Source organism: Amblyomma mixtum, chromosome 6 (genome assembly GCF_055824585.1).
Source record: "Amblyomma mixtum isolate Tamu chromosome 6, ASM5582458v1, whole genome shotgun sequence".
In the NCBI taxonomy this organism is placed as follows: domain Eukaryota; kingdom Metazoa; phylum Arthropoda; class Arachnida; order Ixodida; family Ixodidae; genus Amblyomma; species Amblyomma mixtum.
This window is the reverse complement of record NC_143017.1, coordinates 133796399-133823369: the sequence shown is the minus strand read 5'-3', so window position 1 is coordinate 133823369 and position 26971 is coordinate 133796399. Positions and strand designations below refer to the sequence as shown.

At 48.6% G+C, this 26971-nt stretch overlaps 1 protein-coding gene across 8 annotated transcripts in view; it reads right to left on the bottom strand.

The window, feature by feature from the left end:
- The window catches only part of rols (zinc-RING finger and ankyrin repeat domain-containing protein rolling pebbles), a 282854-nt gene that overhangs the window by 18482 nt on the left and 237401 nt on the right, over nucleotides 1-26971 (bottom strand). For 7 of the 8 annotated variants that reach the window (XM_089549208.1, XM_089549203.1, XM_089549204.1 and 4 more), the window contains 9 exons: nucleotides 8385-8573; nucleotides 6578-6670; nucleotides 5922-6032; nucleotides 5017-5082; nucleotides 2601-2897; nucleotides 1768-1896; nucleotides 1600-1680; nucleotides 1353-1477; nucleotides 582-717 (listed from right to left, as the gene is read on the bottom strand). In XM_089549208.1, coding sequence (XP_089405334.1) covers nucleotides 582-717; nucleotides 1353-1477; nucleotides 1600-1680; nucleotides 1768-1896; nucleotides 2601-2897; nucleotides 5017-5082; nucleotides 5922-6032; nucleotides 6578-6670; nucleotides 8385-8573 — 1227 coding nt within the window. The remainder of the gene's footprint in view (nucleotides 1-581; nucleotides 718-1352; nucleotides 1478-1599; nucleotides 1681-1767; nucleotides 1897-2600; nucleotides 2898-5016; nucleotides 5083-5921; nucleotides 6033-6577; nucleotides 6671-8384; nucleotides 8574-26971) is intronic. The other variant, XM_089549209.1, reaches the window with a different exon arrangement.

Here is a 26971-nt window from a genome sequence, read left to right as displayed (position 1 = left end):
ATAGAATTCGAAGACACTGAAATGTATACGTGTCTGACTTCAAGTGCGCCTTGGGTGTGGCCCTAGTCAAGCAGGCGCTTAACTACTGACAGATATAGGTGGCATACTAACAAATGCTCATTGAGCGAAAAAAAGTTATGGGTGTAAATTCAACCCACAATCAATTTTTTGCAACAAAAGCTGGCATACAATATAGACTGACGTGTTTGCCAGATAAGTAGGGCACTGCAAGACGAAAATAAATGTTCCTCAAGTGCAGGCCTTATATAACATTTACTACGTATTGATCGTGCATAGTCTTTTACGATACGGGCGAATTTAGTGCGCAGCTTACGATGGCAGTGAATCGAAAGTGATGGGGAGAAAAAACTGCGTACGGCGCTGATTTGCGCGTTGAATGAAAACTGTGACAGGGAGCCATTGCAAAACAAAGCCCTTCGGTTAAAAGACAGACATTATTCACCAAATGAAAGGAAAGGGTCAGCAGAAATTAATTTCAAAAAGCGGAAAACACGGCCAACGTGGTACTTTCCCATTTCCAAATATTATCGGACACTAAGGAAGCAAACTGTGGTACGTACCAGCTGTTCCATATGTGACCTCTTCCTTCTTTCGGCCAAAGGTGCTGTAGTCAACCAATTGCAAAATGGCAGCAGTCTTGCCTGACCCAGGGCACCCAACGATGACTACACCCTTGCTGTTGTCCTTCTGCAACTCCTGTGTAGCATCAAAAGCAAGATGCACAACACATCACGGTCTGCCAACAAGATTGCTTTGAAACCCGGGATTTGAGTAAATTTGTTGCCACCACAGTGATGGTTTACACAGAAGCCAGGAGTAGGCAGAGGTTCAAAATATTTACAGCTATGAAAATTTAAAAATTTGTATGTACTTGATGCAAAATGAATGTACGGGCAAAGAGCTTCGCATCGAGAATGCATGCACGCACTTCTGCATAATGCTTACACAAGCATGCCTGCAAGAATTTTAGCATACATATTCTGTGCTGTTAGCCCTTCCGAAACCGCGATTTCAAAGTGGTTTCATTGCTTTCGTTATTTTGTACATAGTTCAGTGGTTTTTGAGACCTTAGTGCTATTTCATACTGCCAGAAGTTTTCATAGACATAGGTGATATGGTCTGGCTTGTGCAATGGATGTCCAGTATGAAACTTATCACAGCTTTTGGATCACACATGTAAGACACACTGAAAACGCCTGCACCCTTCAAAGAGTTGAAGCGCCTATGACCGCTGGAATACAGTGCAACTATAGCTTTGCTAACATATCAGTGCCGGATATAAACTGCAGAGCTAGTAACTGGGACACAAGTCACAGTTGCGAAGAGCGTACCTGGTCGATTTCATCAAAAAGCCACTGCCGTCCGACGAACGGTGGATCCAGCTCCGCTTGTGGAACTTCGAAGAACAATGGCTTCAGTGCTGGCTGAAGTGAGATCTTGTAGTGCAGTTGCGCCCCTGAAATGATGATGCACCAAACAATATACGCATTCATTTACAAAACAGTTTAAGTTTCACTAAACAAATCCAATGGACATTCACACATTTGATGCGCAACGTCAGTTAGCAGCAGTTCTTACCTCTCGCATGACCAAGGGTTTGGGGTTTACTTGAGCAATTAAGTAGTGTGCCCCTCCTGTTGTTGGGCACACTATTATTCCCTGAAATTGACAGAAATGAACACAAGGTATAAGCCACACTTTGCCTGTTCAGTGCAAACCACCTCGATCGTGCAAGTGACAACTCACTCTGCTGGAAAGGTGCTTTGCGCGAGGGCGATGGTGATGAACTGGTACTCATCAGTGATGCCACACTGTCTGAGCTCTCCTCTCGGCTCGAGCCACGCAGTATGCTCATGGCTTCCGCTTCAGATGAACCTGACAGAAAGAACAGGCGAGCTGCGTTGTCATTACTTGCTCTTTATATGGTATGTATTACGACAACCAGGCTGCCAATAACATGGTGACATCTTATACTGAAGAGACCTTTAGATTTTGCGTGAAAAAATGGTGTTTTTTACGGCAGAATTATTATGCTCTTTGGAACCTGTTATCCTGTCCTATCAAGCTTATTAATTATACTAGAGTGCGGTACTGAAATATAACATTTCCGCAAGACGAAAGTAAAATATTTTTGTATGATCAAATCAATAGTCAGAATGGATTACTCCATAAAGGAACACAACGTACAGCAATTTTTGAGCTAAAAAAGAACTTGAAGCTCTCATAAAGTATAAAGTGCTGTTATCATGTACTATTCTCCTTGAGGTCCTAACTGTGGCTTTTCCTGTAGTATATTCAGCATCGTTCTTCAAAACAAAAACAGTTGAAAGTCAGCACTCCTTCCATGTGGCTCCATCTCTGTCTCTTGTTTATAAACTTTACAAACAAACTGCCAACTCTTGGCCATTTTCATTTTCCGCTCTTCTTTTGTTCTCAAGTTCTTGTCCCAGTCAGTAATGTGAACACTGAGGTTCACATTACAAACTGAAACAAGAATTTGCAAAAGAAGCTTTGGTATTGTGTCAATATGCTGAATGCGGTCCACTGCCTTATAAATAAGAGCCAGAGCCGCCCTTTACCCGTCAGTGTGGAGATGGGGCTGGTATTGGTGGAGCCAGCCATGTTGATGTCGCTGTTGGCGAGCGAGGAGACGCTGGCGAATGAGCCCTGGCTGTGGTTGCTGCCCCCGCCCGGGGGCACATACGCCGTCGAGGCTGGTGGTCCTTCGCCTAGCAGAAGGCCCAGCCTTGTGTACAGGTGCTCGGACGCATGTTGCTGTGAGCCACTCAGCGGGGGAGGTACCACAACCGAAGGTGGCGGTTGCGACTGGTGGTGCTGGTAGGGCTGGTGATAGATGGGCTGCGAGAACTCGTCATCTGCAAGCACGCAGAGCAGAAGCCTCAGAATAATGCGCATCGCCGACAGGAATGCCGCCACCTGGCAGCATATGCGCTGACAGATGGGGAGCACACACAAGTCACTCGATATTCTTGTTCACCCTCAGTAGTTGGAAGCGCTCTTCAGAGCCGCTTCTGAACGCAAACTACAGACTGAACATTTCATCCTTACAGCCTGGGATGAACACTAGCGGTTTATGCACTTTTAGAAACATAGGCGAGTGTATTGCTCCAGGATGACTTCACTGATGTTTGAACGCACTTGCCAAGCTGAAATTATGCTGGGTCTTTTCAGTGCTCCTCTAGGAAAATTTCTTGCTTACTTGAGCGCAGAAGGCATAGGAACCCAGTGCTGGCATTAGGGAAACTTGGTGCAGAAATCAACCCCAACGCCAGTAGGTGGGAGACACTTCTCTGAAATTATATCGAAGCTTAAGTTGCCAGGACTGTGTTCAGTTATCTGCTGTTATTCTCTGGCTGGGAATGGCGACCAGAAACTCATGCTCAGAGACAACGCTCCCACTGAGCCACCACAAATAGCAAATCGGCAAAGTGCCCTTTGTGATGACAGTAGGGGGTAGCTCCTAGATAGCAAACCGTGCTCCGCTGACTATCATAGTCTGTGGTTGCACTACACACTATTTCCTGCCTTTTCTAATGCGGGCTAAAAGGACATTACTGGGACCCTGCAATGATTTTGATAGTCACATTCTAAATCAACAAATCAGTAGAGGTGGTCTCTGTGACAGCAATTTTAAATAAAAATAAATAAAAAAATAATAATAATAATAAAATAATATAAAAATAATTTTAAAAAATTGCTGCTGGCAGCCAATTAAGGTGACACCTCACAGCGCATTCTTAACCACCCCTACTGCGATGACGTGAGTGCATGGGTAGCCTGGGCTAGCCTTCTCACTGGGTGTGCCCAATTGATGGGAGCAGGCTGGGGTGTGGCGGTGTGCAGTGCCGACCTGCTTTCTTTCTTTTTTTTTCTGCCATGTCAGCGTGTATGGGTTGAGGAGGAAAGGAGGAGCATCATTTTTAATTGCCAATATCTTCGGTATTAACAAATCGAGCTTAAAAAAATTGCAGTGCAATGACGAACAATGGAGTACCAATCACTCGTGCGCTTTTCCTAACCTCAGTAAGTATCATTTCATGGTCCCTTTAATGCTCATAACAGGTTTCTGAGAAAAAAGAAATACAGACAACCCGCAAAATCGCGCCAAACTGTATGGAGGATGACAGGTTGACCAGACAATGCAGACATGTTCGGCGTAACAGGTGCTCGAAACAGACATGCAGCATTTCAAAAATCGACGCAGCACTTTGCGCTGTTTAAAAACAAAACAAAAAGCCAAAAGCGGCACAAGACAAAACGGTGCAGTGAGAATCCTACACCATGCATAAAAATGCAGTGCGCATTCGCAAGAATGCATCGCGTTAGAACTGCACACGCACTGTCTTCGAGTTCCTCTTGAGCACACAGGCAGCAGTCGGTCATCACAATTACTAGCCACAGTAATGATGCATCTTATGCACGCCTCTAGGAGAAGCATCAATATGTTATATCTTCTACGGTCATTTTCATCTACCTGCGGATGTTTAGCCACATTGCCAAGGGCTGGTGGCGGCTCATAGTGTAATTTTAAGGATATACCTGTATGCATTCAAATAAAGCAAAGATTCAAGCTGTAGAGTTAAAGAAACAGCAGCGTGTATCACTCACGGTAAATTCTGGTGGGTAAGCAACGCATGAAAAGTCACGTCACAACACATGTAGGCGTCACATGACCCTAGTGGGTGAGTAACACTGTGACCCCGCTGCATGCGGCAAGTGGGTGTCCTCCCGAAGCATAGGGGGCTACTTCGGCAGTTGAGGACTAATACTATGCAGGCAGCGAAAATACTACGACACGTGCAGAACTGGCGTGTTGTGCAAGTTTGGGTGAGCGTTGGACTCGCACGAAGAGTCTTCGAGGAGCCCTGTGCAGCGCATGCGTTGTTGTGGATCGCTACGGATCGAGCACACACTTGCGTCACTGCAACACATGCCTCTCACTGTACTTGCCAAAAAAGCGTGACTCATATTTACCTATGGTCCAGAGAGATTTTATTTTTCTGACCATATTCATTGGCCAGTGCTGGACCTTGGCCAAGTCTGCCGGGGTGAAAGACAGCAGTTTCTCACGACAGTGTTCACACTTATGTTTTGTAAGATCAACTTCGGCGCACAAAGACACAGATGCTGATAATAGGGCATTACAATAACAGTCACGATATGCACTTATAAGACGAAATTCCTAAGGTACGCATACTGGTATTAAACAAGTTCAAGCCACCAATTAGAACTGGGGCAACGCCTCATTATATACAGTAGCCTGAGGATTGAGCTATTCAAGACAGACACCAACTTCTTTTACAAAAATTAAAGAAAAAATTCAAGAAAAATAACACCATCAGTTCCCACCCAATCTCAGTAACATGAAAACTCGGATGCATTAAGCTTTGATGTCCACAGCACACCTGCTGACAATGCATAGATCGGTAGCAAAATCTGTGAAAACAGCGTGACCCTGCTGTGTCTGAAAACCGTAACGACGCAAACGTTTCCAAAAACAAACAAAGGGAACAGCTTTAAAATGCCGCATACTCCACCTTTTTTCAGCATTTGAACTATCTAAACCCGAATACGCCTATATGGCTTTAAAAAGGGAGTACGTTGTCCTCTAGTGCACTCCTTTTTATGAAAGAGTGTGCTGGAGGACAGCTTACTCCCTTTTTACTCCTTTCTGTTTAGAGTGTAGAGTGCCGAACAGATTGTGCACCATCCCGTGTCATGACTACAGGTGTGCCACTTGCATATAAGATTGCTACCACTCTCCAGACCTCTGTTTCAAACACGAGAATTGTGTGTGCTATCAAATAAGCATGGTGCCAGTGAGTCATTACCTTTCGGTGCACCTTACGCAAGTACACGAGAGCAAGTCAGCTCCTTACCTGACAAGGCGTTGTGGTTGTCTACGCTAACCGTTGAAGGCCTTGCCATCTTCCGGTCTTTCCAGGAAATATGGCTAATCTTCGGACTGGCCACGCCTGACGCCGGAGGACCTGAAGAGTTGCAAATAGCGCCCACTCCTGTTAAGTGCTCTATTGGATGACCTCGACGATAGAACCGCTGAAAAAGCGGGCGTGATACTACATGTTGCAAATAATTATTTCGAAAACAAGTGCATTGTTCTATGCTGTTTCCTGTTAGACTGAGTAGAGAACACGAAGCCCAAATTCTTGGCTAAATGCCGGCTTTCATCAAAGGCTCCCACGGTCGCAGAAGCTTACTTACCATGTATAGTTGTGGACAATAAAACACATTACAGATGAGGACTGCTGCTGACGATTAATGTAGCAAGATTTTAGCGGCGACTGGCGAACACTTACTGCCCTGTAGTGTTGTCCATTAGTTAACAATGTGTGTGACTCAGCTGACATTAGAATAAACTAATTATACTGTTTTGATTTGCTTTTCTTTTTTAACAGAGTATAGCACATTTCCAAAGATCGAAAACACAGGGTAGATTCTGCTGCTGCGCACCTCATCCGAATTCTATTCTTTGCTTCACATGAAGCTGTACAAACAATCGTTGTTACTTAATTACCTCTTGTGTGAGGGTTGCGAGTCTGCATGAACGTTGTGAAGTGTCCATTGGTCTTCATGCGAGGCCTGGACTGGTTGCTTGGAGCCTTGGCGGCTGCAAAAGGGATGGACAGGACAAAAAATCATGGTGCGCAGCGCTACTGCTGTGGCTAAAACTGTAATATAATAGACCACTGTAACGACTGCCCCTTTCGACCCCTTGGACATAACATTTAGAGTTACCGTGAAGTAGTGCTACATCATAAAATACTGTAATCATGATTGCCAAAGCAGTGAGGCTTTCGCGATGCAGTAACTTGTGCCTCGGACAAATGTGTCACGAAACGACTTATCCAGTATCATGAGCCACACCAAGTTGGTTTCTTGCGATCCCATACTTTTTAGAGCAAAAGCACTACTTCACTAGCAAAGCTGGAAAACCCGAGGTATGTGGGAGGCCTCAACCTTTTACAGGGCGTGTGCGACAGGGGCCTTTGCGCAGCTGCTCTGCTCCGCAACCCTCCCCCCCCCCCCCATAGAGTTTCTTACTACTACCTAGAGGGAAAGCTGGCGGCGCTGCACTTCAGCCAACATGGACGCTCAAAGCATCATGGGGCGGTGAGCTACTTGTTGCGGCACTGTCGTAGTTTTTCGGGAACACAGAGTGGCAGTACTAAGGCGTTTCATTCCGAAAACGTAGTTCGTGTGTGCGCAGACGACTTTCGCGCGAACGCAGTGTGCAAAAGCCATAGTAGTGAAGACGCGACGACACACGACGCCAATAAAAGGTTTTACTCTTCCAAAATGCCATTAAAAAACCTCTTAAAGTATCTAAACAACAACATTTTTTTTGAAAACATATTTACTTTTAAAAGTGCGCCTGTTAATTACGAAATATTAGTTTTTTTAGTGTTCATCACTTGGCCAATAGGAAAGCTAGTCATGTCTTATTTTAGGCAAACTTTGTACTTAAATTCTTTTCTGCTCGTTTGTTGCAATCATTAGACAAGATATTGAATGTTAGGACGTTTGTAGCTATCAAACAGCTTTATTTTTTATTATTATTTTTTGGCCAAAAGTTACAGTTCCGCAACAAGTAGCTCACCGCCCCATGATGCTTTGAGCGCCCATGGTGGCTGAGGTGGTCACGTGGGGTCTCCATGCAAACTCCCATAGACGGCTTGCCAGCTTTCCCTCTAGGTAATAGTAAGAAACTCTATGCCCCCCCCCCCCCCCCCCCATCCCAGCGCGCGGCTGCCCCCCTGCACCTCCCGGGCCCGCACGCGGCTGCCGATAAGATCTTGCACGCGGTTGCCTTTGAGGGGGAGTTGCCTCAAGTGCTTTCGCACGTCCTACTCGGTTTAACTACGTTAAAACCCTGCCATTTTTTTTCTTTGGTTCCTACTGAATCTTTTTTAGCATTGTCATTGCCGGTTGTTCGAGCTTAAATTTAAAGTCAAGACGAGTGCGCGAAGTGAACAACATACATCTTGCATATGACCAGCAGCTACTGCTTTTTGGCACATCATATAAGGAACTTTGTTCGTGAACATTCCAGCATTTCTTTTTTTCTCTCTTTCTACCCACACGACCACGTACATTCTATTTAAAGGGTTGCACAGCATAACAAACCGTGTTCTCAGAAACGTTATGCAATCGTTTTTTTGGGCCAGGACCGGGACCTAACACGTATAGTTTCGCAATAGCGTACAGCACATTGTGGGAGCTTTTTCCCTTTGCTTGGTCCAAAAAGCGCATGTCCTATGCTGTTTCGCACGCAAAAGGGCGACAGAGCACGGGCAGAAGGGAAGCAGAGCTGACTGACTGACCTTCGGCGGCGCAGATGGGACATCCGGGCCCGTCGGCGTTGAGCATGCAGTAGTAGCAGCGCTCGTGCCCGCAGTCCTCGGTGATGCGGCGCCGCTTGCCCTTGTCGAAGGGTACATGGCACGTCGGGCAGCGGCCGGCCGTCGGAGACACCACCAGCTCGTCCATCATCTTGCGCACCGTGCGAGGGTCTGCGCATGCGCGAAAACAGAGGCCATGGGAATAAGGCGCGTGTGAGCAACATACGCGTCGCATGACATCTCAGGACACACAAAAAGGAACCGACAGAGGCATAACGTCGCGCGAAGAAACACTGGTGCCGCCTTGTATGCTTGCTACATACGTGATTGCTTCAACGTGCCTGTACAGAAAGACGTGCTACCGCAATGTGCCGTCCCATTATAGGTTAACAAAGCGACTTGCTTTCTGAGAAACGGGTTTTGCACATCCAAAGGCTCCAGGGCATCGGTAGACTGGATGGAATACGTGTACCGTGATGCGTTGCGGACAGTACCGAAGTATACCACCGTGGAAGAAGCTCAAGAGTGCTCTCACTTCTCCGGCCTCTCATGGATGGCTATGCCAGTTTTACCTAGCTGCACCAGGACAGAGGAGCAGGAGATTGTGTAACGTGACGTCAGCAGGCAACACCGCCAATAAGCTCGCCGCTCGAGGAGCCAGGGAACTTCACTTGAGAGAGGACTACGGGTCTGACGTATACGCTAGCTGATGCCGTGACCCTGCTGAAAGCAGCAACTGTCGCCGCAGGGTTGTGGGAGACCCACGTGCGAAGAGCTCACACAAAGCTCACTCTTTCGCACGCGCAGGTTTTTTGGGAGCACGAAAAGTACAGCAAATCCTCCAAGGTATTTCTGACGATAAATTCCTGGGCGCTTTTGGTACTCTTTTCGCAGGGTGCTCTCGCTTGTTCCATGGGTCCGGTACTGCGTGCGTTGAGGTATCTGCCTTTTCCGACGGGAAAAAAGCGCAGGGCGTGCAACCGTGACTGCTTGAAACTTGCAGAGGGCGCTGTCGCTTTCGTTACGATTGAACGGTCATAGGAAGAAGTACATCCTCAACCTCAAGCGTATTGCCTTCAAGCGTTCCCCACCTCCTCCTTTCCCTTCTATTTGTCACAAAAAGTAGCACGACAAAAAAGAAACTTAAGCGATATCGATGAAAAGCCGGCGAAAGGAAAAAGGGGTTTGCAAGAAATATCCTAGTTATTATCAAACAATTAACACACACAGCACCACTGCGCGCTATCAGGTCATCCAATAAAACCAACGACAGTAATAGAATGTTCTTGGGGGCTAGTTGTTTCGTTTCAGTAAAAGGCAGGACTGCGCAAATCGGCAGGAGAGGAGACATAAAAACGTGGTGTCGTTTTCGTTTCTATGTCATCGGTCCTGTCTGATTCACGCAGTCCTACCGTTTATAAACACAGTAAATCTGATCGTCTAGGTGGGGGATAAGCAGTATTTTTCAGTATATTTGTTCGGGGGGGGGGGGGGGGGGGGGGGGTTCAGATTTTCATCACTGGTCTGCAGTATCTCCACCCAAATCCGCTGGCTGGCCATGCCTGCTGCCAAGAGGAAGAGGAGTGGGGAAACGATTTTGCAGATTGGGATGCCTTTTCTTTGTTTCTTCGAAATTTCTTTCAGTATCCCCCTTTTTTTAATCGCTGGGGAAGTTATATTTTTGCTTTTCCTTGCCGTTGGGTCCCCGACTCAGACTGCCTCTCTCATTCCTCTCAATACGCTAGATCGCACTCAGTTTAATTGCTCAGTTATCATTGTGATATCAACTTCTTACATTCTGAATTACCTAAGACTGTCACTCCTGTATTTAACACAACTTCCTCCTTTTATCATTGAGAACACTACTGAAGGTTGCTCGAGGAGTTACCGTTTTAAGAGCATCAGTAAACGACCGGCTGTATCGTGCATGGCCGGATTTACAATGAGCAGGCAGAAGTCACCATAGCGGGACAGCTACAAAGCATGTGGTATCCAATTACGGTGCTGGTCTAGTCACCGACGATATTAATTTTTGGCATGAAACAGGGTTTAAAGACCACCACAAACGCAAAAAAAAAACAAATAGCTTCGCCCCTTGGTGTTTGTCCATTCGCCCATTTTTAAATAAACTTTTTCTTTTTCATTTTCAGTTCTGACCGCGGTAGAGACTCGCAGCCTTAAAGTCAACGCGGCCATCTCGCCGTCATTCTACCCAGCCGGCATCGAGCTAAAAAATGCCTCAAAATCCGCCCTCGCAGCAGGTATGCCACAAGATGAACCGAATCCAGGTCCGCACCGGTTTATTTCTCAAAGCTCTAGATTGCCTCCATCAGGTGCGGTCAGTGGAGAGAGACCTCTCGCGAGCTGAGAAAACGGAAACAACAAGAAAGATAAGCGTTGCAAGCTCGCTACTGTATTGTTTCCCAGAAGGACAGCAGGCGATTCGCAGCTAGGCCCAACCCAGCTCTTCACGCGCAAAAAGTCCGCTGCAGGCAGCATCCAATTCAATCTAGACGGCGCGGGTCAAGCCAGCCGGGTCCAGAGATAGCGGCTTCACTCGATCAGGCAGGAAAAAATAAACAAATGAAAGAACAGGAAGAGCGAGGAAAGGGTGCTGTGCGACCTCCCACACGAAGCGCGCGTACGCGCGTGAGCCTCGAAAATTCCCGCTCAAATCTTCCCGGGAGCAAAGTAAGCGAGCAAAAACAAAAGGACAAAGGAGAATAGGCTATGGAAGCACAGGGAGCACGCGCAAGTATGGCGTAGAGGAGGCCTGGCTTCCTCTGAGCATGTCGCGCGGAGACGGCATCGGCGGAATCCTTTTACGAGCAAGCGAAGCAAAGCGGACGAGGAAAAAGGAGGCAGATCGAGCCGGATCGACACGCACCACAGCGGAGGACCAATCCGAGGCGTTGCACCTCCCCCCCCCCCCCCCTCTTCCTACGTTATTTCCTTTGTTTCTGTTTTTCTTTGCATTCCATTTCTTTTCCATATTTCTGCTGCTATTCCGAAGCGCTGAGATAACAACAGAAGTTCTGAGCTACACACACATCTATAGGGCGCATATGGGAGGCGCCCGTGCGTATAGGATATGCCGTGCCTGTTCCCAGAAGTAACGCGACCTCTACAACCTCGTCTCACGCAGACAAAGGCAGCCGAGCACATCTATAGTCGGATACAACTTAAGTCTGCAGTGAAGCTCCGCCCACATTCAGCCTCCGCGCGCAGAATTCCTCCACGACGAAAAAGTAGTCTGCTGCTGAAACGTTTCTTGTTACCTAAACAAGCAGCTTATCACAAGAAAGAAACTATCAGCTCCAGAATTTTGGTACGTGGTTTGTTTGGTATAGTCAAAAATTAACAAGGTGATTTCGTTTACTGTTGCGATTGGCCAGCGGAGTAATACAGGACGCCGCGGACCGTGGCCCAGTGTTAGCAACTGCTGTTTTTTTAAGTTGTATCCTACTATAGCTGCTCGCCTCTCTAAGGTGTGTTGCGTGTGTGTGCTGTATGCGTGTGTGAGTAGCGCAGCTCGAATCGGCTGCTGCTGTGTGCTTGCAGAAGACGGTCCACTCCAATCGGGATCCGTGACGTCTGCATTTATTACTCTTTCTCGGAATATAGGAGGAACCGCGGGCGGGGGGTCGCGTCGAAACAAGAACGCTTGTCTGTTATTTCACTCGGTGGCGCTGTCTGCTTCGTGCATTGTCTATGCCCGGTTTTTCCAGCACTAGAAAAGATCGAGCGCTTGGCAGGCAGCACGAGGACGTGCGGCGTTCGCAGTGTGTAACCACACGTTTTATCTTCAAGGAACGCATACATGATGAAAAGGGCGGAGGGTGGGTATAAAAGAAAAGATTCTAACGCTGAGCAGGTGAGCAAGGATTACGCAGGCTTGCATCGGCGCTCAAACAAACGTTTTTGCAGTCGAGTAACATATCGCACAAGAAAATCAGCATACGAGTACACTTGAATGCTGGGCAAAGAAAAAAAAATTAAAATGGTGAAGAAAAAAAAATAAGGCAATTCGAGCCTTTGGCGGTTCACTGAGAGAAAGTATCAGAACAGCAGAGGCTCCTGGCAACAAGGAGTTCAGTCTCAGCGCTAAGGGGAAACATCTGGGTACACAGGCCCGAAGAAATCCCTATTCGGCAGTCTCTATGTCCTCAGGGGAAGCCAGACCACCTTGCTTCCTACCAGCATATCTAAGTTTGTGCTTGTATCCAGGCTGAATCTGCCTTTTGTCGGCTGCGCTGTCATGGCGACGAAACCCGCTGTCTGCCGCACCAGCTGGTTCGACAAAGGAAGGAACGTTATTGCGCAGACTCTGTCCCACAAAGAAACGGCCTGGTGGACTGTTGCACTATATCCCAGAGAGCTAAGCTGCGCAGGAGCAAGGCACGTCGCGCTAACATATGGTAGTTGTTGCAAGCAATGGTAAGTACTGACATGTGCGACTGACAGCATCATCACTGCTCGACGATCTGTGAAAGCAAAAGGGGGATTATTAAGTAGAACTAGTATCGCGAAATCACATGCCGTTACGCAGGCAAGCCGCCTCCTCCACAGCAAATGGTGCTGCCTTGTCGATCAGGGCAAATCTCATATATGCCGAATCCATACATTTTGCGCACATTTCCTTTTATCCGCCGTACGCATAGCAACAACAAGCAACACCTTTTCATATACATCCGATGCTCTGAGCCATGTGTATTCAAGGGCACGGACACAACTAAAAAAAAGAAAGCCAAAAGAAACCCCGCCATAATAACTAGACACGCAGATGGCCTCACAGGAGAGGGAAATTACAGACGAGCATCGAGTTGCTTTTTCAAGAGCACGATAAACGCACACGTCACTCGAGACGACGGGAGTGTAGATATCTGGGCGCACCGCTTCCGGGAGCTCCGGAACGCGCGCGCTGCGTCGTCTCCCGCATCTTACGCCGGGCTCCCCCCCTAGAGGGGGTCAGGGGAGGTCGCTGGGTCCGCGGGCCAGTTCGACACCATCGCAGTGGCAATTCGCGCTGCGCCATGCATAACGGTGCCACCGGCCCCAGCAGGGCCACACAGACCAGCGCGCCTTCTGTCCACTCCTGAGCTCCGAGACTACCCCCTCGTACCCCGGCATTTTCTTTTTTCCTCTGACAGCCGCGTAGCAGCAGCAAAGCTCGTTCGCCAAGAAAGACAGCGCCGAGGGGACGCAGCGCCTCTGAAGATACGACCACAACAAGAGCGTCCGTTTACAGTGTGTGTGCGTAGTATACCGGTCCCTCGCCTTCCCAAGCCAGCCGTGCAAGGCTGCGCGAGACCCCCGGCACCGCGCGGGTGCAAAGTTCGCGGCACTGAGACCTCGACTCGCTTATCACCCGCCGCTCAAGCAGCGGGGGCTCCACGACAATAACAGCCTCGACGCCGTACAGGGCCTGGCGCAGAAGGATTGCGCGGAACCATCGCTGTATGACACGCCGTGAGCTGCGTGATCCCGTTAGCGGTCGTTCGTTTTGAACGAGAAGATGACGGCAACTAGGGTGTCGCATGATGCTTTGGTGCTAACGAAAAATATTCGCTGGACTTTTCTTTGCGAAGTTTACACTGGTATGAGCACGTAACATGAAGGGTATGCAGCCTCAAGGTATAGTATAGTATAGTATAGTATAGTATAGTATAGTATAGTATAGTATAGTATAGTATAGTATAGTATAGTATAGTATAGTATAGTATAGTATAGTATAGTATAGTATAGTATAGTATAGTATAGTATAGTATAGTATAGTTTGGCTTATTGGGGTTTAACGTCCCAAAGCGACTCGATCAGCCTATGAGGGATGCCGTAGTAAAGGGCTCCGGAAATTTCGACTACCTGGGGTTCTTTAACGTGCACTGACATCGCACAGTACACGGGCCTCTAGAATTTCGCTTTCATCGAAATTCGGCCGCCGCGGTCGGGATCGAACCCGCGTCTTTCGGGTCAGCAGCCGAGTGCCATAACCACTGAGCCACCGCGGCTGGACGATTTGTGTTGACACAAATAGAAAAAGACGCCCTGACGGAAGCATTTTAGCGTGAAATTTAAGCACTACATCACGGGGTCAGACCCAACCAAGAATCTCGTGCCGTCCCTTTCGGGCCAGCAGCCGAGCGCCGTAACCACTGAGCCACCGCGGCGGGTGTATAGTATAGTATAGCATAGCATAGCATAGCATAGCATACTATAGTATAGTATAGTATAGTATAGTATAGTATAGTATAGTATAGTATAGTATAGTATAGTATAGTATAGTATAGTATAGTATAGTATAGTATAGTATACATGGCGTTCCTTGTGTACAGAGGGCAAAACACATGCCTATAGAACAACCAAACTCTGTGTTCCGGAGCTCCCAAAGCCGCTGCAACCAAGAAGGCAAGAAATGACGATGAAATTCTGTGAGGTTAACAGCAAATGTTTACATCCAGACCATTTTTAACCATATCTTATCGCTAGCTATCGCGTGATACGCCCGAAACACACTCAGAGCGTGTTCTAGACATGCGTTTTGCCCTCTGTACATGCAGTTTCTTTCATATCTGTTTGGTTTGGTTTTATGGGGTTTAACGTCCCAAAGCGACTAAGGCTATGAGAGACGCCGTAGTGGAGGGCTCCGGAAATTTCGACCACCTGGGGTTCTTTAACGTGCACTGACATCGCACAGTACAAGGGCCTCGAATTTCTCCTCCAAAGAAATTCAACCGCCGCGGCCGGGATCGAACCCGCGTCTTTCGGGCCAGCAGCCGAGCACCATAGCCACTAAGCCACCGCGGCGGCTCTTTCATATCTGTGAATTATGTGTTCATGCGGGCTGTGTACTTAGATTGCACAAGATGGGAATTATATCCATGATAAAGAGCAATCATAATCAGTAATGAACTAAACTAGAAGTAAAAGTAATTAATACACTTCCAAGTTTTTGGCTTGACGCGTGATTTACAGTATTATTGAAGGTCGCTGGTATTGAAGTTAAGATAAATTTATAAGTTCTGAATCGGCGTCGAGGTTAGAGATAACGAACGTGAAAAAGGTGATTTTTAAAATTCTTTTAAGTTGGCTTTTCCACACTGCACATACAGTAACCGCGGATGCTGTTCATAAGTTGCTGTTGTTGCCTCTGAAGCAATGGCACATACCCACTCGGGGGATTGGCCAGGGTTTGGTTCAAATTAGTTTTATGATATAGAAGACGATGGCGTGGTTTCTATAGCAAGCATGGCCAGAGCTTCATCTTCATCCGACTCTCGGCCAGTGACGCCACGTGGAAGAGCCAACTTAAAGGAAAGCCTCTGATTTCGCGGTCAATATCTCCAAACACAAGCCGATTAAAAAAAACCCGGACTCGCCTTCTTGCGACCTAGAATTTAAAAAAAATAGAAAGATCAGTTATTTTTGATTAATTACTCGTCTTTTAACAGCACTTTATCACGAATATAATGTCCGCATTGCCGTGCAATCCACCTGCTATCTGGCCACACCTACATTTCACACTTTTTTTTTTCATGTGCACGGGCTGAAAAAACAACAAAGAAAAAAACTACTGTACATGGTAAGATATAGAACAGCATCATGCAACTTTAGGTAAATTACATGCCACTGTACCTCTGTCTGCCGCGACAGAAAAAAAAATTCCCAGGGAGAGACGGCTTCCCGATTTGTTCAGTTTTCTTTGGACACTTCCGTACTGTAGTTCAGGCGGCGCAGTTGGACCCAGCGCACATCACACGTGTGTACACAGCACGAACCTAAGCATTCGACAGCGCAGACTCAGGCACGAACAGAATCGAGAGCAGTCTGACGAGTAATATCAACGTCGTACGGCGCAAGCAAGAAGGGAGAGGCTGTGCGTTGAATATGCCTTTACGAATGCCCACGCATACGCATGACGCAGTGCTCAAAGTTTGCTCAGAGGCAACCGGGAATCAGCAAAAAATAAAAACAAAAAGAAGAACAAAAGCGATGTCCCATTTCACGCGTAGAAGTGCTCAGCGGCACTTCAGTGAGAAGGAAGAGACCGAGAGATGTGTTCGCTTATATGTGCATATCTCTAGCGAGACAGATCTCTCTCTTTTTTTTTTGTATTTTCTGTCGTTTGAATATGAAGGGAAAGCCCACGGGGTATGCTATAAGGCCCGGCCGGACCAGAGAGCGCAATTCATTTCATGAGCACTTTAAGTATGCAAATTAGAGCGCCGGATGGCCAGCTAAAAAAAAAAGGGGGGGGGGGGGGGGGGGAACGTCGCTCGGAATGACAAAAACATAACAAAGCGAACGAAGAAGCTAGGAGATGGAGAGAGGACGTGCAAGGGTGAACGCAGTAGTCCACGCACGTCGCACACAAAAGACCAGAATATACTCCGTGCAGCTTCTTCTTCCTGCTTCATGCGATACGACTTTCCTCAACTCTGTTGTTGCTGGTGTATATGTATAGTTGACATACACAAGATCTTAGTTGTTGCTTTCTTTTTTTAATGTTCATAACGGCTTTCACCTCTGGATCTGCATACTGCGCCCAAGCGAAGCTCCTGGAAAGCGTAAATTCAGAACACACGCTTACACGCGTACCTACATAACAGCACCGACTCGTCCGATGCGGCTCTAACCTAATTAACTTCTTCTAGACATGCAACACCAACAGCAGCAACTCTAGATCGTCAACATGCGGCAAAATTGCGCCGTGTGTTTCTTTTGATGACGCGTACCCCGTCCACTAGCTCACCTACCGTAACTAAAACCCAAGAACCCATCTGCTGTTTTACCGTTTTCATCGCGGCATTATTAAACATGGCGTTATTATTATCATCACTACGAGCATACCTGAATACGACGCAGAAAAGTCTGGCCTCTCGGGCAGAAAGGCGTGGCACGAAACATAAAAAAAAAAAACGCAAAAATTATACCGGGTGCTCGCGGCGTAACGAACCTGTTTAGCGCATACCAAACAGCGCATCCATTCTCTGAGCAGCTGCAGGCCTAGGCATGCACCCGTTATTGGAAAGCATCCGCGCTCTCAGGGCAAACCAACAGCAATACGCGAACAGGAAGCAAAAATAGGGGACTGACTTATAGCGACGCTGAGCACCTGGTAATGCAGTTATGCACGGCTCGCATATGCATGACTCCCCCCTACGCTTGAGCCCAAATTGGAGGCCTAATTGATGGCGCGGCGGCGACTCCTGTTCGATGCCGCGGCGCAGCTCGTGTGGCCTCTGCTCTGCGCTTCGTCACGGGCCTTCAAAGGGAAAGCCGGGTGTCAGGTTGGGCCCCGACGGGATGCAAATCCCCCAGGCCTGGCTGCACAATGTCGTTAACTTCTTCCTGTCTCCCTACAGGGCGACCACTCGTTTTTCTCCCCTTCTTTTGCTCCCTTTCCTGCTCCTGCCGGGAACGCTTTGTTCCCTTTCAGCAATACCGAGAAGTCCTATGAAGATGTAAAGCGACAATGAGGAAAAGAGTATGTGCAAAGTTAAAAGCCGGCCACTCCGAAGTGGGCGGTGTAAATGAAACGACTGCGTTGCAGACAAAATACCTCGACGATCAGCTTAGCTTGTTCCTCGATGTTCGACATTGCAGTGAAAGGAACGCATTCTGAACCTTGAGTCGGTGAGGGGGCATGAATTTTAAATTAGTATAATATGTGCGTTGCAGACCGAGCGCCAGTTTGCGCTGAACACCGGTGCGCAAACCGTGCCTTCGTTTTCCTCTGTGTGGAAATCGCCTTTGCTTCAACGTTCGTTCCAACTCCGTACATGACGTTAACATGCGAGCACACTTTTTGATTTTAATATGTAACGATTATCTGAGAGTCCAATGTTTCATCTATCCCACTTCGTACCATTTCCATACCGGAAACTGCACATACAAGGCGTGCGAAAGGGTACAGCAACCAGTTCCTCATTCAAAAGAGACTAAACAATTCGCATCATGCATGGCATTTCTTTGAAAAATAGATGGTTTGGAAGCTTATAAAGGCGCACGACTGCTCTAAGCACCCTTCAAAGTGTTAAAGCAAAATTGGTAAGCTGAAGTAGCTCAAAAGAAAGACACTCTTGACAGACTTGTTTGTATAGACAAATGTTGCAAAGGTAGGCAGAGGTATTTTAAAATTTAAAAACATTGCTGGTAGATCGCGAACAACAAAATACACGAACTGTAAACTACACTTTAATGTCGATTGTAGCCGTAGACAGCATCCATTCTCCTTGCAAGACACATGACAGCAAGCAGTCAGGAACCCGCATTTCCGAACGCAAGCCATCTGATCGTGTCCCAGCAATGTAATCAATTGAGTTGTCGGTCTCATTCACCCTGAGCCGCACTGAGCCTAGCCTGACATCGGGAACCTGCGGGCGGTCATCAGACAGCAACCCAGATAATCGTGCACTCAAGATCAGTGCCTACTCCGCTAATCCATACCGTCTCAGCCAGGTGTCCCACTCCCATTGTATACCTGGATCGACCTTTCGCTGTGACCTCACGGACGCCACCGAACTCGTGACTACAGAGAGAGAGCGAGAAAGAGAGAAGTGGAGAGGGAGAATTGATGCGGACGAACGAAAGGGCGGACAGAAGGACGAGGGGGGGGGGGGGGGGGGGGGGGTGGGGGTAGGCCGCTCAATCGGGGAGCGCATTGTCCACCGCTAAAGGCAGCGATGATTAATTTATTGAAGCGTGCGCCGCCGATGCGCAAGCGGGCGAATCTACAATTCGAGCGGCGTATAGTCTATACCGTCTCCGTCTGCCCCTCGGGTATACGACGAGCGGGGCGTGTGTGTGTGTTCATCCCGTGACCGCCCGCAGGGACGACTCTGCGTGACTGGCGCGCCTGATCCAGGAAGTGCAGGGGGTCGCCAGGTTAATGAGGCTGCTACGCTGCGCTGAGATGACTAACGCCGCTAATGATGCAACGAGTTTACGGTACATATACGGCCCCCGACGACACGGCTCTCGCTAACTATAAATACTCGATGCGCGGCACAACCAGGCGAGGAAGAAATAAAATAAGAGTGGTCCTGGGTAGGGCGTTCTTTTTCACTTGACCTAACGCGGTTTCGTCCGTTGTGTCGGGGACAAACACTCGAATGCGAAGGTGAATGTGCGCGGAGCTGGACGCTGGCGAGGCCTTGCCGCTTTTCGTGGGAGGTGTGTGCGTACACGGCTGGGTCCCGTGCCAAGCTTCTTGACAGGCATACATAACTCGTGTTTGCTAAGGTAAAGCGGTGGTCCCCGAGTTGGCGCCGCGGGAAGCCATTTATACCGTGCAAGGCAGCTTGTTTTTGCTGTAGTCGAACGTCGCACCGTTAGGCGTTGCGTTAAAGTACGCCTTTCTTTATTCGTGAAAACACAATGGGCGTGGAATTCACGAGACAAAGTAGAGGCTTCATTTCACTCAGACAGACAAGATCGGCAAACAGGTTATTTGATTGAGTGTTTCTCGAAGTAAGAAGAGTGCCAATGCTTTAACAGCTTCATTTTGTGTGCGTCTAATATTCAAAACACCAATGCTTTACCAGGAAAGCAAAGGCGCAGTAATTGAAAAACTGAAAATTAGTTTATGAAAGGCGCAGCAATTGTCTTACTTCTCGGTGGAAACCTCAAACGCGTCGTGAGGGAAGGGAAAAAGTGGGAGTGAAAGAAGAAAGAGAAAAGGGTCGCCCAGTGGAGGGCTCCGGCTCCCGCGGTCGGATTTCAATGGAGCCGAAACGCATTAAACGACCCCGTGTGTTGTGCGACGTCAATGCACGTTAAAGATCCCATGCACTCTCGGTGGGCGTCAGAACCGCGTCCTGGGGGTGAACGAAGGAAGGAGAGAAGAGAGACACCGTAGTGGAGGACCCCGGATTGATTTCAACCACCTAGGGTTCTCTAACGCGCACTAACTTTGCGCAACGTATACGGACGTTCTTGCATTTCACCTCTTTCTAAATACGGATTCCGCAGCTAAGATTCGATCCCGCGACCTCGTTTCTCAGCAGCCGAACATCATGGACACTAAGGCACTGCAACTGACGCGGCTAAAGTACATTCCCAGAAACGAGCTGCAGGAAATGGCTTTACTTCAGCAAATTCGCTCCACGTGCCCCCCCCCCCCCCCCCCCTCCCCAAGTTGCAGCGAGCCAGGAGGAGTAAATCCTCGAACATATACCATACTGGCTGTCATTCTGTGTACTAATCAAAGCGTGCCCTGTTCGTATACAATCTCTGATACTATAAGTGGCGACACCGAGAGCCAAATACGCGGGTACCACTGGGAACACCACCGACAGGCAGAGAGGAAGCGGCCAAACGGCGGTCACGTCGTCGCCTCCTGCCCATCCCATCATCTCGCGGTTCTCGGGAGACCGCGCCATTTCCGATCGCCAGTCGACGCGAGAAATGGCCGCCCTGCATTCCTCTGTAATAGCACACAGCGCTTCCGGAACCGAGCCACGACGACGAAAGAGAGGGTTTGGCCGAGGGGGTAGAGTGCTCTCGCCAGATAGCGCGCCAAGAGCTTTACATACAAGCCCGCTTCATTCATTCTGCGCAGAGGAGAAAGCTGATACTTTGAAAGGCATCGCAGATGCAAGCGTGGCAGTATACGCAACAGAGGCGCGGACAAGCCTTAAAAAGTAATACGTAATAAGTGAGAAAAAAGAAGAAAAAGAAAGCGACCTTATTAAGGGGGAGATGGTCAGGACGCGTACATCAGACGGGTGCTGCTGCATGCAATCCTAGAAACAAGATACTCTTCTTAGTGCATTTGAGAAGTAGAGAGAAGAAAAATTAATACGCAGATATTATGCAAGCGTGTACAGATGACAGAGGCCATATGAAAAGCAAATTTTAATTAATGTAGTAATGTTATTACTGTTTGCTGCATTTTTTTATTACCTTGTGCTTGTTGTCAAACACCCCCCCCCCCCCCCCTCCCCCTCGGTACATTTCACTTTGGGACCTCCTAGCGTAACACGTACTGTTTAACGAGCTTCGTTGAATGTTATATGAATAAAAACTTGAAACTTGAAAGGCGCACATTATGCATCGGCACTGAAATGCAGAAGCTGAGGCTGCGCGTAATGCTCAGTCAAATAAATAAACAAAAAACGGCTAAACTAAACTGCAAACGCAATGGGAGCGGCCGACTTCACAGTTCTAGAACCCACCTATCGTCATATTGATTCAGCCCGCTTATGATACAGATCGTTTACTTCTCGCTAGAGTCAGAAATAAAAGAAAGTTTGCGGCCACAGGTTTCAGGGCACGGGAAAGGAAATGACGTAGTAACTGTCTCACTTCTTGGTGGACACCTCTACAGCTCCGTGAGGGAAGGGAGGAAGGTGGCAGCGAAAGAGGAAAGAGAGAAAGAAGTGCCGTATAGTAGAGGGCTCCGGAATAATTTCGACCGCCTGGGGATCTTTAACGTGCACTGACATCGCACAGCATACGGGCGCCTTTTGCGTTTCGCGGGTTGCGGGAATAATAATAAAAAAATAGTGATGGTGTTGCGTTGTTGCCAGCGATGTTGTGCGTGCCACCGTGAGGCAGGTGGCACGCACATCATCGCTGTGACACGCACAACATCGATGTCGACAGCTTTTAGGGACATATGCCCATGGCGTGGGTCAACATCAACCCTGTACCACATAACATGGGAGGGTACATCACACCGCATGGAACCTCACATAAGCAATCCAAATAGAGAGAGATCAGTGGGAGGCACTGCTGGCCAGCTCAGACAAAGACGACCAGATCCTCCTGGTCAGAAGAGCGAACAGGCTCGCGGAAGCCAGCGAAGCCCTGAAATAGCGGCCCTGGCCATCGATAACCCTCACATGTGGCCATCTCAGTAACTAATAATTCAATAAAGTTTATTCACTCGCTCACTATGTCCGCGTTCCGTGCTCTTATCGATTTCTTCGAAAGCAGTTGTACCTGTGTATTTTTTTTCTTTCCACTGTTCTCCTCGCTTTCGCCGTCTTCTCGCACGCTGCACGGAAATACAGATGGAGCAGAAGAAGTGCGGAGTATTACGTAAGAGAAAACAAACGGGCCAAATGCTAGCGCGCGCTTCAGCCGCGAGGATCTGGCGGCCAGCGCTGCAGCTCGTCTACGGCGTATACGTCATCACGGGTGTGCCCCGCGACCGAGCAAACAAGCAAGAGCAGCCGATGCCGGAGGCGGAGGAGGAGCAGGCAGAACGGCGACGTCCGCCGCATCCCGGCGGATAAAAGGCCGCGCACGCGCTGGGAGTCGGCGCGGAAAAGCGGCGTCAGCGTTCGTGACCGCCGCCCCACGATGGGGCAGCGCGGCCTTCGCTCGCCGAACTGCGCCTGCGCACGAACGCGCCGGGACAAAAGCCAAGAATACGCATGCAGCGAAGCGTTTGCTCAGAAGAGGTCTCAGGCTCGGAGACGTTCATCGAACATATCGTCGATCCATAGTAGGAGCGCGGCGCCCGAATAAACTCTACAGTATGAAAATGATTCGGTTACGAAACGGTCGAACTTCGTTATAACGAAATAATAGATGTAACGAAGGAATGACAATTCCAATTGGGAGCTCGGTCAACACGGCCTATAACGAAGCTACGGCTATAACGAAGTAATCGCCGGGCCACTTCAACTCCGTTATAAGTTACAGCGAGGTTCAACTGCACTTGCAAACGGGGCTATGGACAGGTTATTCACATCTTGCTGCGTCCATCAACGTTGCACGCTTTGTCAGTAGAATGTGAAACAAATTATAAAAGCGCTTAAGAGTTAAGAGCATTAACGCATCAAGCTCTCGGGCTTTTTTTCTTACGCCACTCACAAATTCTCGCCATGACTGAAACCGACTGAGCTGCCACTGGATGAATAATGAGAACGGTTAGCTAAACCGCACGAAATCAGTATGCGTGAAAAAGCCCCGTGATGACGACGAGAGCCGGCAGTGTACTATCTGTGCCTTTCCCGTTCGAGAAACGCACCGGTATGTTGCAAAAATGTTCCGCACTTCTAAGCGCCAGTTAGAACACTGAGGAGCACAGTGTGGTTCATTAAGTAATATTCTCCTGGGGCCAGTTCCAATATTCGGATACAATTCAAGAACGAAGTGGCTTTTCCTCGTCAAAGAACCTCTTCCAGTCAACGGCGTCGGCCAATTCTCATGATTCTGCTAGCGTGACAATGCACGGAGTGGCAGATGAAAGGGGATAATCCCTTTCCTCTATAGTCGGGGATAGACACCTCTCTGCATTGTCGAGCCGCTCCTTACATTGTCGCCCTGCAGCTTAATGAGAATCGGCCAACGTTATTGGCTGGAAGGGGAACCTTTGACAGGAAAAAGCTGCTTCGTTCTTGAGTTGTATGTGACTATAGAATATTCCAAGTGAAGGAAAGCGTAGCAGGGGGCGGCAGAAAGTTAGGCGAGCGGATGAGATTACCAAGTTTGCGGGGATACGGTGAGCGCCGTTGGCGAAGGACAGGGCTAATTGGAGAGACATGGGAGAGGACTTTGCCCTGCAGTGGGCGTAGTCAGGCTGATGATGATGATGGAATGTTGTACACGTGTCTTCGGGCTTCACAGCGCGGTGCGTCACAGACGCGAGCAGGCATGCTCGCCCGTGAAAGACGAAGAGTACATATATAGCGTGCGAAGGCGGATTGCCCTGGGGCCCCCCCGCTCCCAGCAGAGTGCCAATGGCGCGTGCTGTACGCCACTGCCGCCGCCTTCACGACGCGCTGCCTGCCGCGGGTGCTCTGCTTTTCATCATCGGCGAGCACCGCGTCAGACGCGCGACGACGAAGGCGACAGAGGGGGCAGGGAAAACATTCGCCGGAAAGCTATATTGCAAGCGCGGGACGGTCGGCGCAAGATGGAGGGGCCGAGACACAAACGAGACTGTTCGGCCGCTGTTTTCCTCCTTTCCTCGTATACAGTGACGACGACGCAGAGAAAAGAAAGTTGTAGGCGCTGCTATGACGTTGAGACTCTCTCGAAAAGAGCTTCGGTTTCTTACATGCTGTAATGGCTTCGTAATGGGGTCATTCAGGTTGTGGATTGCGAAACACGGTTTCACGTAACGGAATATGCTGTCACGTAGACCATTTTACAGTTTCTAGTTTATGAATCATGACTTCAAGTTTGACTATTTATTTATTTATAGTACCTTTAAAGACCCACTCAGGTATATTACATAAAGGGAGGAGGTAACAAATGAAGCACTCACAGTTCACAGAATGCAAAACGAAGGCAAATACAGAAGGTATAGGGGCCCAAAATGCACCAAAATCATAGGGTCACCGTTGTTTGGCAGCTCATTCCAAAGTTTAAAGCTAAAAACAGAGGTGAAAATTTGAAAAAGTTAGTCCACCAAAGTGGTAGACATAATGTTGAAACAGCGCATTTAACGTCTTTTAAGTATACTCTTAGGGCGGGAGGAATTTTCGTCCCAATTCAGCAGACAGTAAATGAAACCTCACACGCGCACCCAGAAAGACAGCAAGACTGGAACTACTACACAGTCTTCACGTGACAATTTCAACTTGCGGCTACTGCAAACCTCTCGGCAGGGAGCACAGAAATAGTTTCATATCAGTACGTCTCAAGCAGCGACAATATTGCACGCCTGCCAAGTGCCCTTGCAACCTTTTATCTTCGAGAGAGGCTTGCATATTTTATCACGCTCAAGAAGTAGCCCCGTGTTTACACGCATCCAGTCCCGGCGTACCTGAACTTTTGCCCAACAGCCCGCTTATCATGCTGAAGGGCCGCTTCCGAGAAGGCTTTGCTCGAACCGGCTTCGGGTAGTACGGTTCCACCATGGCTGCGGTCGTGTTCCTATGGGGGCGATCTCCACCAAAAGATCCACCTCTTCGCTCACCGAAGGAAACAACAGGGCCAGACACTCACAGCACTAATGAGCACTTTGGTGCGATGGAAGAAGTTCGGTGTGGCAACACTGAACACATCTTCGTTTCGCTGCGTCACAAATAATCCCAGGGACTGAAGCGCTCTTGTCTTCGCTGCTCTTATTTTCACCGAAAATCGACTCCGACGTAATCCGCTCAGATGCCCGAGGCTTTGCTTCAGAGCGTCACTCAAGAAGTGTGCTCGTCGGAAAAGTGGCGAAACGGCCACCGTCCAAATGAACGTCCACTCTTGCCTGGAGTAAGTAACTTTGTCTTTTTTTTTTCCTCCGTTTATCCAAGAGCCCTCGGGTATTTCGTCCACGAACTCGAAATGACGGGCTGGACTTCTTTCCTCTCCTGCGACCACTGCAGAAGAAGGCGACTTAGCGCAAAGGCGTACGGATCCCCAGCACGTACACCGTGTTCTCAAGTTGGCACATCAACCGAATCCAAACACTCACAAGGGCCTCGGGGCAATCTGCGTTGCAGTCCACAAGACACTGTGTTCAAGACGCCACGACGCTAGCTCGGAGTGCAGCAACTGGCGAAAACGCACCCACAGCTCCGGTTGCGACGGAAGCGCTCAGCGTCTGCGCGACTCGGAGTTCCCATGAGAAACAGGACGTTTAACGGGGCCTCCGGAGAACAGTAATTCCAAAAATTCTTGCAACGCAGCGAAAGGAGGCAAACCAGAGATAGCGAAAGCAACGGCGGAAAAAAGTAAAAGCGCCGTGAGGTGCTGACGTAGCGGAGCGTCCCGGGTTTCTCTGCGTACACACACACTGTACGGGGCCCCCTTGAGAGGGAGAAGGGAGAGAATTCCACGGTGGTACGAGAAGCCCCGGAAAGGGATCACCTCCCCCTCTCGTAGTAAAGGTGCATGTGGGGTGCAGATGGCGCTGGCTTCCTGTCACGTGATGGCCCCCTCGGGTGCTCTGATTGGCTCCATTTGGGCTCCCACCGCGAGACCATTCGCTGTTTGACGCAGCATGAAAAGCGACTCAAGTGAGGAAGTTTTGTTTCGTAGACACAGGGGATGGAAGTAACCCGGGAAAAAAAGGTTACAGCGGTGACTTTCTGAGTTTCTGCGCAAAAGGACGGAGACACGAATCGTAGAGCGTTCTCACGGTCATTCTTCTTTGTTCTCAAACAAGAGGCACATTCAGAGAGATTTTTTTTTCGACATCTGTCAGCCAGACAGGGAAGAAAACGTGAATTACGCAAAATCAGTTAATGGACTGAAGTGGACCTTAATTTCCTTAACACAGAAGGGAGCTAGGAACGAACCGTAATTGCAGCCTGACTGCTACATTGCTTATCTTCCTGTTTCGCAAAAGCTCACTGTAGAAGAGAGAGAGGAAGGAATTTTAACGAGAGGAAAAGGAGGAGAGGTCGGCCGGTGGTAACATGTCTCTCCACATCTTAACCACGTCCGCTATCGCTCTGTGACGTTTAGAAATGTCACTAACAAGGCTTTCACTTACGTGACAACTCCATCTCGTTTTTCCAGATAGCCCAATGTTAAAAAGAGCAAGAAATCAATGTAACATTTTACGAATACCTACGTGCTCGGATGTAGCAAGCTGATCATGAGATTTAATGGTTCCCTTGTCTTTCCCGATCCACTACATTTGGCCAACGCCACGACGGCGGGTAGGTTTATGT